Source organism: Mandrillus leucophaeus, unplaced genomic scaffold (assembly GCF_000951045.1).
Source record: "Mandrillus leucophaeus isolate KB7577 unplaced genomic scaffold, Mleu.le_1.0 Scaffold335, whole genome shotgun sequence".
In the NCBI taxonomy this organism is placed as follows: Eukaryota; Metazoa; Chordata; class Mammalia; order Primates; family Cercopithecidae; genus Mandrillus; species Mandrillus leucophaeus.
In genome coordinates this window covers 854,701-869,917 of record NW_012103532.1, presented here as the reverse complement: position 1 = coordinate 869,917, position 15,217 = coordinate 854,701, and the positions used below count along the sequence as shown (strand labels likewise).

Here is a 15,217-nt window from a genome sequence, read left to right as displayed (position 1 = left end):
CTCGATCTCCTGACCTCGTGATCCGCCCGTCTCAGCCTCCCACAGTGCTGGGATTACAGGCTTGAGCCACCGCGCCCGGCCTCTGATTCTTATTTTTATTTCCTTCTTCCTATTTTGAATTTAATTTGCTTAGATAACTGACTTTAGTTAGTTAGTTAGTTAGTTATTTACTGAGACAGAGTCTTGCTCTGTCTCCTAGGCTGGAGTGCAGTGGTGCAATCTCAGCTCACTGCAACCTCCGCTTCCTGGATTCAAGCGATTCTTCTGCCTCAGCCTCCCTAGTAGCTGGGACTACAGGCGCCCGCCACCACGCCCAGCTAACTTTTTGTATTTTTAGTAGAGACAGGGTTTCACCGTGTTAACCGGAATGGTCTCAATCTCCTGACCTCGTGATCTGCCCACCTCGGCCTCCCAAAGTGCTGGGATTACAGGCGTGAGCCACCTCTCCTGGCCAACTGACTTTATTTTTATTTTTGAGACAGAGTCTTACTCCGTCCGTGAGGCTGGAGTGCAGTAGTGTGATCTTGGCTCACTGCCACCTCTGGCTCCCGAATTCAAGTGATTCTCCTGCCTCAGCCTCCCTAGTAGCTGGGTTTACAGGCATGTGCCACCACAGTGACCCAGCTAATTTTTGTATTTTTAGTAGATACGGGGTTTCGCCATGTTGGCCAGGCTGGTCTTGAACTCCTGGCCTCAGGTGATTTGCCCCCCGCTTGGCCTCCCAAAGTGTCGGAATTATAGGTGTGAGCCACTATGCCCTTTTTCCTCTTCTAATATAAAAATCCTGGGCTGGGTGTGGTGACTCATGCCTTTGCGCGTGGTGGCTCTTGCAGTTTGGGAGGCAAAGAGGGGCGGATCGCCTGAGGGTCAGGAGTTCTAGACCAGCCTGGCCAACATGGCAAAATCTCATCTCTACTAAAAATACAAATATTAGTCGGGCATGGTGGCATGCACCTATAATTCCAGCTACTTGGGAGGCTGAGGCAGGAGAATTGCTTGGACCTGGGCGGCAGAGGTCACAGTGAGCCAAGATTACGCCACTGCACTGCAGCCTGGGCAACAGAAGAAGACTCCATCTCTAAATAAATAAATAAAATAAAAATCCAAAGCTGTAAAATTCTCTTTCACCATTACTTGAATTTTATTCTACATATTTTGATATTTCGTATTTTTTTCCAATCCTGCTCCTTCTATAATATTTTATATTTTTTATTTTCTTTCAGTTGAATGTATTTTCTAATTTCTTTTTTAACTCTTACCGACAGTATATTGCACATCTCCAACTTGAGTTTGATAATTTTTTTTTTCAGTACTTTGAAGATTTAATTTATCTTTTTCTCTCATTTCTGTTGACAAATTGTCTGTTAGATTTATTGGTTACATATTATATTCCACTAAAGGAAATGTTTCATTCCTCTGTGTGTTTTTAAGATATTCTCACTTGCTTTGATTCTTTGCAGTTTTACTGTGCTATATTCAGGTGCAGTTTTCTTTATTTATCCTGCTTGAGGTTCACAGAGTTTCTTGAATCTATGGGTTTGTCTTTCATCTGTTTTGAAATATGGTTATTATGTCTCTGAATACTGTCTCCCTTCTATTCTTTCTCTCCTCCACTTCTAGGACTCAGTTACATGTTTGTAGACCGTTTCACAGTGCTATATGTGTCTGTTATATTCTTTTCTGTATTTTTCATCATTTTTTCCTCTCTAGGTTTTAGTTAGGCTGTTTTCTGTTGACTTCTTTTTCATTTCACTAACCTTGTCTTCTGACATGTTTAATCTGCTATTTAACCTTATATTAAGTTTCATATTTCACATATTGTCTTAGTTCTGGATTTTTCCATTTGATTGTTGCTTTATAGATTAATTTTTTTTTCCATAGCCTGGGCTGCGTGATGAAACCCCATTTCTACAAAAAATACAAATATCAGGCCAGGCAGTGGCTCATGCCTGTAATCCCATTACTTTAGGAGACGAGGCGGGTGGATCACTTGAGGTTAGGAGTTCGAGACCAGCGTGACCAACATGGTAAAACCCCGTCTCTACTAAAAATACAAAAATTAGCCAGGCTAATTAATGAGTGGTGGCTCATGCTTGTGATCCCAGCTAGTTGGGAGACTGAGGCAGGAGGATCGCTTGAACCCTGGAGGCAGAGATTGCAGTGAGACAAATTCATGCCACTGTGCTCCAGCCTGGGTGACAGAGTAAGAGTCTATCTCAAAAAGAAAAACCTAAAAAATAAACCTTAGTTGGGTGTCGGGCGTGTGCCTCTAGTCCCAACTCTGGGAGACTGAGATGGAAGAATCACTTGGGCCTAGGAGGTCAAGGCTGCAGTGAGCCATGATTGTGCCACACACTTCAGTCTGGGTGACAGAAACAGACCCTGTCTTTTTTTTTTTTTTTTCCGAGATAGAGTCTTGCTCTGCCGCCCAGGCTGGAGTGCAGTGGCCGGATCTCAGCTCACTGCAAGCTCCACCTGCCGGGTTTACGCCATTCTCCTGCCTCAGCCTCCCAAGTAGCTGGGACTACAGGCGCCCGCCTTGTCACCCGGCTAGTTTTTTGTATTTTTTAGTAGAGATGGGGTTTCACTGTATTAGCCAGGATGGTCTCGATCTCCTGACCTCGTGATCTGCCCGTCTCGGCCTCCCAAAGTGCTGAGATTACAGGTTTGAGCCACCACGCCCGGCCAACCGTGTCTTAAAATTTTTTTTTTTCTTTTTAGAGACAGTATCTGGCTCTGTCATGCAGGTGGGAGTACAGTGGCACCGTCAGGGCTCACTGTAGCCTTGAACTCCCAGGCTGAAGTGATCTTTCTGCCTCAGCCTTCCAAAAATGTTTGTTTTATAGAGATGGTGTGTGGCTGTGTTGCTAAGACTGGTCTCAAACTGGTCTCAAGCAATCCTCCTGCCCTGGCCTCTCAAATGTTGGGATTATAGGCTTGAACCACTGCACCTGGCCCTTTTTTATTTTTTAGTAGATTTTAATTCTCTGGCAGAATTCCCTATTTCTTCATTTCTGTTCTACCATGTCTATTTTGTTGATCACACTTAGTATGTTATTTTAAAGTCCTTTCCTGCTAACTACACTCTCTAGTTATACTAACTATAACTGTGTTGGTCTGTTCTATTGTTTGTTTCTCACTTTTAAAATTATCATATTAATATATATAGTTATTATATATCTGATAATTTGCTTGCATACTACTTATAATTAAATCCCCCAGCATTATCTTTCTTTCTTTTCTTTTTTTGAGACAGGTTCTTGCTCTGTCGCCCAGGCTGGGATGCAGTGGCATGATCTTGGCTCACTGCAACTTCTGTCTCCCTGGTTCAATTGATTCTCCCACCACAACCACACCAGTAGCCAGGACTACAGGTGCACCCTACACACCCAGCTAATTTTTGTATTTGTTGGTAGAGATGGGGTTTCTCCTTGTTAGCCAGGCTGGTCTCGATATTCCTGACCTCAGGTGATTCACCCACCTCGATCTCCCAAAGTGCTGGGATTACAGGCCCTAGCCAGCACGCCTGGCCTGTTTTTACATTTCATTTATTGTATTTCTTATTTTTAAAAGTATAGGCTGGGTGTGGTGGGTCACGCCTGTAATCCCAGCACTTTGGGAGGCTGAGGTGGGTGGATCACGAGGTCAGGAGTTCAAGACCAGCCTGACCAATATGGCAAAACCCCATCTCTACTGAAAATACAAAATTTAGCCGGGCATGGTGGCGCACGCCTGTAGTCCCAGCTACTAGGGAGACTGAGACAGAAGAATCGCTTGAACCCAGGAGGCAGAGGTTGCAGTGAGCCAAGATTGCACCACTGCACTCCAGCCTGGGCAACAGAGTGAGACTCCATCTCGAATGAATGTATTAGGTTATTTTCTATATATTCCTTTGATTGGCTTAATCATTATTTTAATTACATCTTCTATTTAAGCATATGAAACAAACTTTTTTTTTAAGAGACAGGGGGTCGGGGGTGCATATCTCATTGTGTTGCCCCTTCTTTAATCCCTGCCTCTTGGCTGGTCTCGAACTCCTGGCCTCAAATGATCCTCCCACCTCAGCCTTCCAAAGTACTGGGATTACAGGTGTGAGCTGCCACACCTAGACTTTTGCATGTTATGTATGATGTTTGTATCATCCTGTTTCTGTTTACTGAATCAGGGGTGCCTTTTTTCTTCATGCGTTTTACAATTTTTGTTTGTGAGTCTTCTTTGATGTAATTCTATCAGCTAGAATTCTTTAAGACCTGAATTGAGGATGCCTTCTTCCAATGAAGATATGCATTGCTTTTTCTCTCAAAACTTGGGGGCATTATCAGTTTTTGTTCTCTTTAAGTAAAAAACCTTATAGATTTTTCAGCCATGCAAATAATGTTAATTCAGATTCCCAGGCCGCATGAGAATCAGCATATGGCCATGAATTATTGGGGGAGACTTTTATTGATCTCTTCTCAGAACAAAAGCTAAGGTAGAGTTTCCTTCATGTTTATGTCTCTGGAGCAGATTTGTTTCTAGTGTTCTCTGAGGCCATATCTTTTTGTGCATCCAGTTTTATTTGGGCATAGGTGTATGTGTGGGAGGGGCCATCTTCCAACCAGCCAACCAGTTCTTAGCCAGATGCTACCCTTACTGTAGGAAAACAAGATATTAGTACCCACTTATCTCCTTAAACTTCTTCCCCTTCTTTAATCCCTGCCTCTTGGCTGGGTGCGGTGGCTCATGCCTGTAATCCCAGCACTTTGGGAAGCTGAGGCGGGTGGGTCATCTGAGGTCAGGAGTTCGAGACCAGCCTGACCAACATGGTGAAACGCCATCTCTACTAAAAATACAAAATTAGCCGGGCGTAGTGGCATATGCCTGTAATCCCAGCTACTCAGGAGGCTGAGACAGAAGAATCACTAGAACCTGGGAGGCGGAGGTTGCAGTGAGCCGAGGTTATGCCATTGCACTCCAGCCTGAGCGACAGTGTGAAACTCACATACACACACACACACACATACACACGTGTATATTAAATGAATTAAATGTTTGAAAGCGTAGTTAGTAATCTTCATAAACTTGTTCTCATCTTAACCAAATAATTCCTCTTTTTTTATTTGATAGAAACAGGTACTTTATAAAATTCTCATCTGTTTTATTACCATGTATGTTCCTGAAGTTCTGTATAAGTATTACTGAAATTGGAAAAGGATACAGACTTAAATATTGTGTAGGGCCAAAACGTATGGAAGAAATTACTATAAAATATGGATCATAGGCTGGGTGCGGTGGCTCACGCCTGTAATCCCAGAACTTTGGGAGGCCAAGGTGGGTGGATCACCTGAGGTCAGGAGTTCGAGACCAGCCTGGCCAACATGGTGAAACCCCATCTCTACTAAAAATACAAAAATTAACCAGGCGTTGTGGCACATGCCTATAATCCCAGCTACTCCAGAGGCTGAGGCAGGAGAATTGCTTAAACACAGGAGACAGATGTTGCAGTAAGCTGAGATCATGCCACTGCACTCCAGCCAGGGCAACAGAGCAAGACTATCTCAAAAAAAAAAAAAAAAAAATTGGGGCTGGAGATCCTTGTGGTGTTACTGAAAAACTTGCCCCTCACATAGCACACTACTACACATGTGAATTCATCCACCAGTCTTTGGAAGTTAACATGTTTGTAGAACCTAATATAGTCTCTGTGCTGCTGCTTTTTTGTTTTGTTTTGTTTTTGTTTTTGTTTTTGAGACAGGGGTTTCACCCAGGCTGGGATACAATGGCACGATCTCGGCTCACTGCAACCTCGCCTCTCGGGTTCAAGTGATTCTCCTGCCTCAGCCTCCTGTGTAGCTGGGATTACAGGCATCCACCACCACGCCTGGCTAATTTTTGTATTTTTAGTAGAGATGGGGTTTCACCATGTTGGCCAGGCTGGTCTTGAACTCCTGACCTCAGGTGATCCACCTGCCTCAGCCTCCCAGGTAGCCGGGATTACAGGCATGCTCACCACCACGCCTGGCTAATTTTTGTATTTTTAGTAGAGATGGGGTTTCACCATGTTGGCCAGGCTGGTCTTGAACTCCTGACCTCAGGTGATCCACCTGCCTCAGCCTCCCAAAGTTCTGGGATTACAGACGTGAGCCACCATGCTTTGCCCCCTGTGTTTCTGTAACTACTTAAAAAAACAAAACCTGAGGAAGTTTATTAATCAGTAGACATGTATATGGCTGGAGAGGTATGTGATAAAGCAAATATAAAAAAATGCTTATTATAGGATCTAGATGATGAACATATGGATGTCACTGTAGAATTCTTCCAATCTTCCCATCGCTTGAAAATTTCCATAATGAAATATTAGAGAAAAAGGTACCCAAAGCCCTGAAGTACATGTGAAAGTCACAATTAGTAATGTGATAAAAGTCTTCAAAGTCTGCGTGTTGCATTAAGGCTAGGTTGTGTTTTGTTTTTTTTCTTGCAGGTTAAGTTCAGTGAACTAACTGTTGACATGTTCCGGATGTTACAAGCTCTGGAAAGGGAACCAATGAATTTAGCTTCCCAGATGAATAAACCAGGAATGCAGGTAATTTCTTCTTTACATTTGCAAGTTTGGTAACCCTCTGGCTGCTTCTCTCCTGATAGAATGCTGATTATTCAACAGATACTACAAACTTATTGAATAAAGAATTAACTTGATGAGACATGGAGAAATAGATAAGCATAATCATAGTAAGACTGAGTGAAAATAAGACTTACTTGATAAGGGGTAGTGAAAATAGGCGTTGATAATTCATTTGTCAAATGCAGCTTATATGTATAATGTTTTCTGTGTGTACATATAGGAATCAGCTGACAAGCCTACTAGACGAGAAAATCCCCACAAGTATCTTCTCTATAAACCAACCTTCAGCCAACTATATACTTTCTTAGCAGCATCTTTTAAGGTATGTGTGATCCAGTACTTTTTACTATAAGGTGAAAGTGTGCCCTAAATAGAATCTAAGAGTCACTCTTTTGAAAAAATATTTAAGAGTTTAGGTAAAATATAAAAATGAAAAACTGCCTTTAGAATAATGATCCTGATAATAGATATTTTTGTTTTGTTTTGTTCCTTTCTTTCTTTTATTTTTTTTTTTAACTTCTGGTAAGCTGTGAAATAGCTGTTTTGGAATGAAAATTGCTTATGATGTTGTGATTATTCCCATCATTAATTAATGATAATAGTAGTTCTCCTTCCTCCAGTTTTTTATTACTCAACGATTTTAGGTGTAACAGTGCAGAACTGGCCAGGCGTGGTGGCTCATGCCTGTAATCCCAGCACTTTGGGAGGCCAAGCCGGGTGGATCACCTGAGGTCAGGAGTTCAAGAACAGCCTGACCAACATGGAGAAACCCCGTCTCTACTAAAAAAATACAAAATTAGCTGGGCGTGGTGGCACATGCCTGTAATTCCAGCTACTTGGGGGGCTGAGGCAGGAGAATCGCTTGAACCCCGGAGGCGGAGGCTGTGGTGAGCCAAGATTATGCCATCGCACTCCAGCCTGGGCAACAAGAGCAAAATTCTGTCTCAAAAAAAAAAAAAATGCAGAACTGAAAAATAAAAGCAGAGTGCCTAGGCTTCTTATATACTCAAAGAGCTCTACGAAACATTTAGATCATCTGAAAGAATTATGAGAAATAGGAGAATTCTTCCCAAAGTCTACATAGAGAAAGCCACAGAAGGGACTTTGGCTTTTAGCCATATAGTCAGGATCTTTACTTCTCCTTTCAAGTTTTCAGAGAATATTCTCTAAATCATGGGGTTTTTGAAGCAGAGAATGTCTTCACAACTTTTGACAATAGTTATAGATTAATAATGAGTCTCTGGTTTGTATATAAAGTCAGAACCAAGAAGAGCATTTCTTCACTTGGAAAAGACAACAGTGCATTCTTATTTATTCCAGAACTTTAAAATGTCATGAAATTTAAATAAAACCATGTTGTTTATCCCTGTTTGTTGTTTTGTGTATGTGATTTTCTTTAATTTCAGGAGCTGCCTGCCAATAGTGTGCTTCTGATTTACCTGTCGGCCACTGGCGTTTTCCCCACAGGTCGTTCTGATAGTGAAGGTACAATAAAGGAATGCTCCCTGTTGTGAGCAGGGCTTGAATTCTCTTTATTTTCTACAAGACGATGGCCCATAGCCCACAGACCATCTCAGGCTTTCCAGACAGACTTCCAAATTTGAAACCTGGTCTATTTGTTGATTGGCAATTTTGTAGATACCCCAGTCTGTCGTATTTTCTGAAATGTTATATGTCAAAGCCCATAAATCATCAGAAAATTCATATATTAAATGCATGCTTCACTATCAAATTTATCAAAAGCATAATATGTAAATCCATTTAGATATACATAAGGAGTTTGATGTTTCAAAGTTGAAAAGGATGATGGAATAACCAAGCCTAATGATGTATTTCACATCTTTGAATTTTTCTGAGCTTTCAGTGTATTGGGGAATCCGGTCAATGGCTACATGATGGCTGAAAGTCTTTGTAGAAATCAGTGTACTTTTGTAACTGTGAAAGTTCAAGCCCTTGTCATGATTTTGTTTTCTGTCCTTGATTTTGTTTTATGAATTCAATCTGTAGAATATCGGGATGCTGTTTCAGAATAAAAACTTAAAACTGTCCAGAACATATGAGTCCAGAAATTGGTCAGAATAGATAAGTAACTTGGATGTAAATAAGATAATTAAATCTTTGCCTAGGCAAAAAAAAAAAAAAAAAAAAAAAATCTTAACATCCTTAACATTTTCCTCTTCATTTGTTTGTTGAAATTTGCATTCCTTTATAAAATGCATGTCCTTGCCATCTTCCTTGCATGACCTACAGATTCTCTTAAAATGTTAAAATGAAAACAAAACAAACCTCTTTAGTCTTTTCATTGCAGTGATTTTTTTAAGAAATGAAATATAATACAACATTAAAAGTAACGTAAAAAACTAGTTTTTTGTGATAGTACTTTTATTTATAATTATCTTTATGTCATATACTGTTAAATCAATTTTCTGGGTCTCTGCTTAACATATTGACTTTTTTGCTTTTTTCAAAGTATGATAGGTTATCGTACTTTGATAGGTCCTTTGAGAGAGATTATCTGAACATCCCACAGTTGCTGTTCCATTTAGACAGGAGTTTAGCTAATTCGTATGAATTTAGTGGGAAAAGGCTAACCTCAGAACCATAACTAAAGTGCTTGATATGATAGTGATAATAATGGATTTTTTGCATGCTGAAATCTGGCAATACATTCTTACAGGTGAAGTTTTTGTGAATGAGAATTTTCAAATTCTATTCAAATATTTTCCTAAATTTTACAGTTAGTGGCTCATTTAAAATTGTATTTACTTATGAGATTAAGATTTCATTCTTTAAAAAAAGAGATTATTTTATTCTGCAACTTCCTTTTTTTTTTCTGAGACAGGGTTTCACTCTGTCATCCAGGCTGGAGTGCAGTGGTGTGATCATAGCTCACTGCAGCCTCAAACTCCCTGGCTCAAGTGATCCTTCTGCCTCAGCCTCCTGAGTAGCTGGGAATACGGGCACCTACCACTATGCTCAGCTAATTTGAAAAATTTTTTCGTAGAGACAGGGTCTCACTATATTGCCCAGGCTGGTCTGGAACTCCTGGCCTCATGCAATCCTCCTGCCTCAGCCTCCCAGAGTGCTGGGATTACAGGCATGAGCAACCATGTCCAACCAACTTCCTTTTAAAATAATAGTGTTAAACCTGAGATTTTAAGTTTGCTTGAAATGTAAAGGTCATTTTGAACATCCCAGATCTCCGTTCCTTTTATTACTTAGAATAATGATGCCATAGATTCTTGTTTTGTTTCTCATTATATTGTTTGAAGAACTGCTGAATAATCAAATGTTTTTGAAAATGTTGAAACTGACAACATACTGAAGTCATTTAAATACTTCATTAAATTAAAATGTTAAATTTTAAAATAATTTAAATGTTGTGTAATTGTCTTCCCTTGAATCAATGAGAGATTCACACGGTACCTTTGTATTTGAACATCAGGTCAGTGTTAGTCTTCAACTGAAGTCTAGGATTCTTCCCTTTGTTTTTATAGGTCCTTATGATTTTGGAGGTGTACTTACTAATAGTAACCGGGATATTATTAATGGAGATGCTATCCACAAACGAAATCAGTCCCACAAGGAAATGCACTGGTATGTATTCTGGTGTCTCCTCTTATTATAAAAATCATACCTCTGTCTGCAAGTATAAAAAATATTAAGTAAAACAGGGAGTTTTTTCTAGTACTAGAATGATTTCCTTAGACTAATATTTTGGGACAGACCGGAAACACTTATTTGGATTCCAGCAATAATTCAGGCTCTGTCTATCCTAGGAAATTAGAACTTTTGGTTGATATTCATTGAATAAATATTTTATTGAGTATCTGTTGTATGTTACACACTGTTTAGTCACTAGGGATATGTCAGCGAACAAAATTGCATTCTAGTTGGAGACAGTATATATATACATAAATAAATATGTCAGGACATGATACGTGTAAAATCAATACGAACTTTTTTTTTTTTTTTTTTTTGAGGACAGAGTCTCACTCTGTCGCCCAGGCTGGAGTGCAGTGGCACGATCTCGGCTCACTGCCAGCTCTGCCTCCAGGGTTCACGCCATTCTCCTGCCTCAGCCTCCTCAGTAACTGGGACTATAGGCGCCCGCCACCACGCCCAGCTAATTTCTTGTATTTTTAGTAGAGATGGGGTTTCACTGTGTTAGCCAGGATGGTCTCGATCTCCTGACCTCGTGATCCGCCCACTTCGGCCTCCCAAAGTGCTGGGATTACAGGCTGAGCCACCGCGCCCGGCCCAATACGAACTTTTAAACAAATTTTTTTCTTTAGAGATAGTCTTGCTCTGTCACGCAGGTCAGTTTTGATTTCCTAGCCTTAAGTGATCCTCCCACTTAAGCCTCCCAAAGTACTAGGATTACAAGTGTGAGCCACTGTGTTTGGCCCAAACTTTTTTTTTTTTTTTTCTTTTTTTGAGATGGAATCTTGTTCTGTCACCCAGGCTGGAGTGCAGTGGCAGGATCTTGGCTCACTGCAACCTCTGCCACCCGGGGTCAAGCGATTCTCCTGCCTCAGCCTCCTGAGTAGCTGGGATTACAGGTGTCGGCCACCACACTCAGCTAATTTTTATATTTTTCACCATGTTAATCAGACTGGTCTTGAACTCCTGACCTTGTGATCCACCTGCCTCGGCCTCCCAAAGTGCTGGGATTATAGGCGTGAACCACCACACCCTGCCACATTTTTTTAAATTTTATTTTTTTAATTGAAAAATAATCATTGTAAATATTCCTAGGGTACATAATCATGTTTCTATAGTTACAATGTATCATGATCAGATCAGAGTAATTAGCATACTCATCATCTCAAACATCCATTCTTTGTGTTGGAAACATTTAATATCTTTGTTCTAGCTATTTAAAACTATAATATAGGCTGGTAGCGGTGGCTCACGCCTGTAATCCCAACACTTTGGGAGGCCGAGATGGGTGGATCACTTGAGGTCAGGGGTTTGAGACCAGCTGGGCCAACATGAAATCCTGTCTATACTAAAATTACGAAAATCAGCCAGGTGTGGTGGCTTGCGCCTGTGGTCCTACCTACTCAGGAGGCCGAGGCAGGAGAATCACTTGAATGCATTAGATCGAGGCTGCAGTGAGCTGACATTGTGCTCCAGTCTGAGTGACAGAGTGAGACTCCATGCCAAAAAAACAAAAGAAAATAAAAACTATATAACATTATTAGCTATAGTCATGCTACAGTGGTGTAGAACTCTAGAACATAATCCTTCTATCTAGCTGTAATTTTTTATTCTTTAACAAATCTCTTCCCTGTCCCTCCCTTCCTCTACCCTTCCCAACCTCTAGTACTGAATTTTTTTTTTTTTTTTTTTTTTGAGATGGAGTCTTGCTCTGTCGCCCAGGCTAGAGTGCAGTGGCACGATCTTGGCTCACTGGAACCTCCATCTCCCAGAGTCAAGCCATTCTCCTGCCTCAGCCTCACAAGTAGCTGAGATTACAGGTGGCCACCACCACACCTGGCTAATTTTTTAATTTTTCATAGAGATGAGATTTCACCATGTTGGCCCATCTGGTGTCGAACTCCTGACCTTATTCTCAGCCTCCCAAAGTGCTGGGATTACAGGCCGGAGCCACCATGCTGGGCCTGAATTTTTTTTTTTCTTCTTTGAGACGGAGTCTTGCTCTGTTGACCAGGCTGGAGTGCAGTGGCTCCATCTTGGCTCACTGCAAGCTCCACCTCCCGTGTTCTCTCCATTCTCCTGCCTCAGCCTCCAGAGTAGCTGGGACTACAGGTGCCTGCCAGCACGCCCGGCTAATTTTTTTGTAATTTTAGTATAGACGGGATTTCACCGTGTTAGTCAGGATGGTCTCAGTCTCCTGACCTCATGATCCGCCTGCCTCAGCCTCCTGAAGTGCTGGTCTTATAGGTGTCAGCCACAGTGCCCGGCCCAGGCCTGAATTTTTTAATGTAAGATTTTGTTGGTTTAATATAGCACAAATGAATGTTGTTACGTGATTACAAATAGAACTTCAGGCCAGGAGCAGTGGCTCACGCCTGTGATCCCAACATCTTAGGAGGCTGAGGTAGAAGAATCACTTGAACCCAGGAGTTTGAGACCATGCAACATAGTGAGACTCTGTCTCTACAAAAACTTAAAAAATTATTTTTTAAAAAATGCAAAAAGTACAAAAACAAATAGAATTTCATCTACAAAAGTTCTTTCTTTTTCCTTTTTTTTTTTTTTTTTTTTTGAGACAGAGTTTCACTCTGCCACCCAGGCTGGAGTACAGTGGCACTGTCCTGGCTCACTGCAACCTCTACCTTCCAAGTTCAAGTGATTCTCCTGCCTCAGCCTCCCGAGTAGCTGGGATAACAGGCACTTGCCACCATGCTTGGCTAGTTTTTGTATTTTTGGTAGAGATGGGGTTTCACCATGTTGGCCAGGCTGGTCTTGAACTCCTGAACTCAAGTGATACGCCTGCTTCGGCCTCCCAAAGTGCTGGCAATATAGGCATGAGCCACTGTGCCTGGAGTTCGTTCTTTTTCTAAGCATAACAACTTTGTTGCTTGGGCCATTATTTGCTCTAGAATTTCTCTAGCTGAGAACAATCTGCTTATAAAGAAAACAGGACTGGTCTAAAACTTCGTTTCTAATACATATTGAATATCCCTTATCTGAAATGTGTGGGACCGGAAGTGTTTCGGGTTTTGGATTTTTCCAGATTTTGGAATATTTGCATATAGATAGTAAGGTGCCTTAGGGATGGGACCCATAAAATTCATTTGTTTCATATACACCTCTTGCACATTGCCTGAAAGTAATTTTATTTTTCCCTTTGAGATCCTGGATAAACTGTGTGTTGTGCACCTGCATGACTATGATCCATCATGTGAGGTCAGGTGTGGAATTTTCTACTTGTGGCATCATGTTGGTTCTCAAAACCTTTTGGATTTTGTAGCATTCTTCATTTTGGATTTTCAGATTAGAAACACTGAACCTGTACTACATGATCACTTACATGTGGGAGCTAAAAGAGCTGCACTCAGAAGCAGAGTGCAACGGTAGTTGTGAGGAGGTAAGGGTTGGAGAAAATAGGGAGATGTTGGTTAAAGTGTGCAACATCTTGAGTTGTAAGATTAAACAACATTTAAAGTACAGCATGGTGATGATAATTAAAAATACTATATTGGCTGCGTGCGGTGGCTCAGGCCTGTAATCCCAGCACTTTGGGAGGCCGTGGTGGGCAGATCACCTGAGGTCAGGAGTTTGAGACCAGCCTGGCAAAATGGTGAAATCCTGTGTCTACTAAAAATACAAAAAATTAGCTGGGTGTGGTGGGACGTACCTGTAATCCCACCTACTTGGGAGGCTGAGGCAGGAGAATTGCCTAAACCTGGGAGGCGGAGGTTGTGGTGAGCCGAGATTATGCCACTGCACTCCAGTCTGTGCGACAGAGCAAGACTCCATCTCAAAATAAATAAATCAATAAATAATAAATTAAAATACTGTATTGTTGGACCGAGTGTGGTGGCTCATTCCTGTAATCCCAGCACTTTGGGAGGCTGAGATGGGAAGATTGCTTGAGTTCAGGTATTCAAGACCAGCCTTGGCAACATAACAGGATCTTGTCTCTACTAAAAATTTAAAAAACGAGTCAGGCGTTGAGGTGCATGCCCATGGTCCCAGCTACTTGGGAGACTGAGGCAGGCGTAACAGTGGAGCCTGGGAGATCGAGGCTGCAGTGAGCTATGATCTTGCCACTGCACTCTAGCCTTAGTGACAAAGTGAGACCTCATCTCAAACAACAACAACAACAATAACAAAAATTGTTGTTTACTGGAAATTTTCTGAAAGGGCAAAGCTTATGTGTTCTCTCTGCCCACTCCCCTGCCTCCTGCCGCCCACACACACAAAAACGGTAACTGTGGGAATGGAAGTGTTGATTAATTTGATCATGGTAATCACTATACATGTATATGTTAACAAGTCATCACATTGTATACCTTCAATATATACAATTTTTGTCAATAAAAGAAAAACTTTTATTTGAACTATAGTGACGTTTGATGATATTGCTCAGTGAAACATTTATAAATTTACACTTACTTTAGTATCTATCCACATACGCACATGGTGTACTCAGTCCTTGGAAAGAGAACACGCACACCAAAATTCTGACCTTGCTCATTGGCTCTCACATGCATGTTACTGGACTTCAGCCTTTGGGTTCAATAGCTCTTCTGTGGGCCAGTGAAACTGCATGTTTAACAAGCCCCCGCATGTTTAACAAGCCCTTGATGCAAATGTTCAGAGGAAACATATGGTAAAAAGTAGCTGGGCGCAGTGACTCATGTCCATAATCCTAGCACTTTGGGAAACTGACGTGGGCAGATTGCTTGAGCTCAGGAGTTTGAGACCAACCTGGGCAACATGGAGAAACCCCATCTCTACTAAAAATAGAAAAATTTGCTGGGTGTGTTGGTGCATGCCTGCAGTCCCAGCTACTCAGGAGGCTGAGGTGGGAGGATCACCTGAGCCTGGGACATGGAGGTTGCAGTGAGCTGAGATTGCACCATACCACTGTACTGCTGCCTGGGCCACAGAGCAAGACGGTGTCTTAAAAAAAAAAAA

At 41.5% G+C, this 15,217-nt stretch overlaps 1 protein-coding gene across 1 annotated transcript in view; it reads left to right on the top strand.

Moving 5' to 3' along the window:
- Positions 1-15,217, top strand: part of SCAI (suppressor of cancer cell invasion) — a gene marked incomplete at its 5' end in the record, with an annotated part of 114,169 nt that overhangs the window by 49,874 nt on the left and 49,078 nt on the right. Inside the window, 4 exon segments of the mRNA XM_011988698.1 lie at positions 6,461-6,562; positions 6,822-6,923; positions 8,008-8,086; positions 10,099-10,198. Coding sequence (XP_011844088.1) covers positions 6,461-6,562; positions 6,822-6,923; positions 8,008-8,086; positions 10,099-10,198 — 383 coding nt within the window.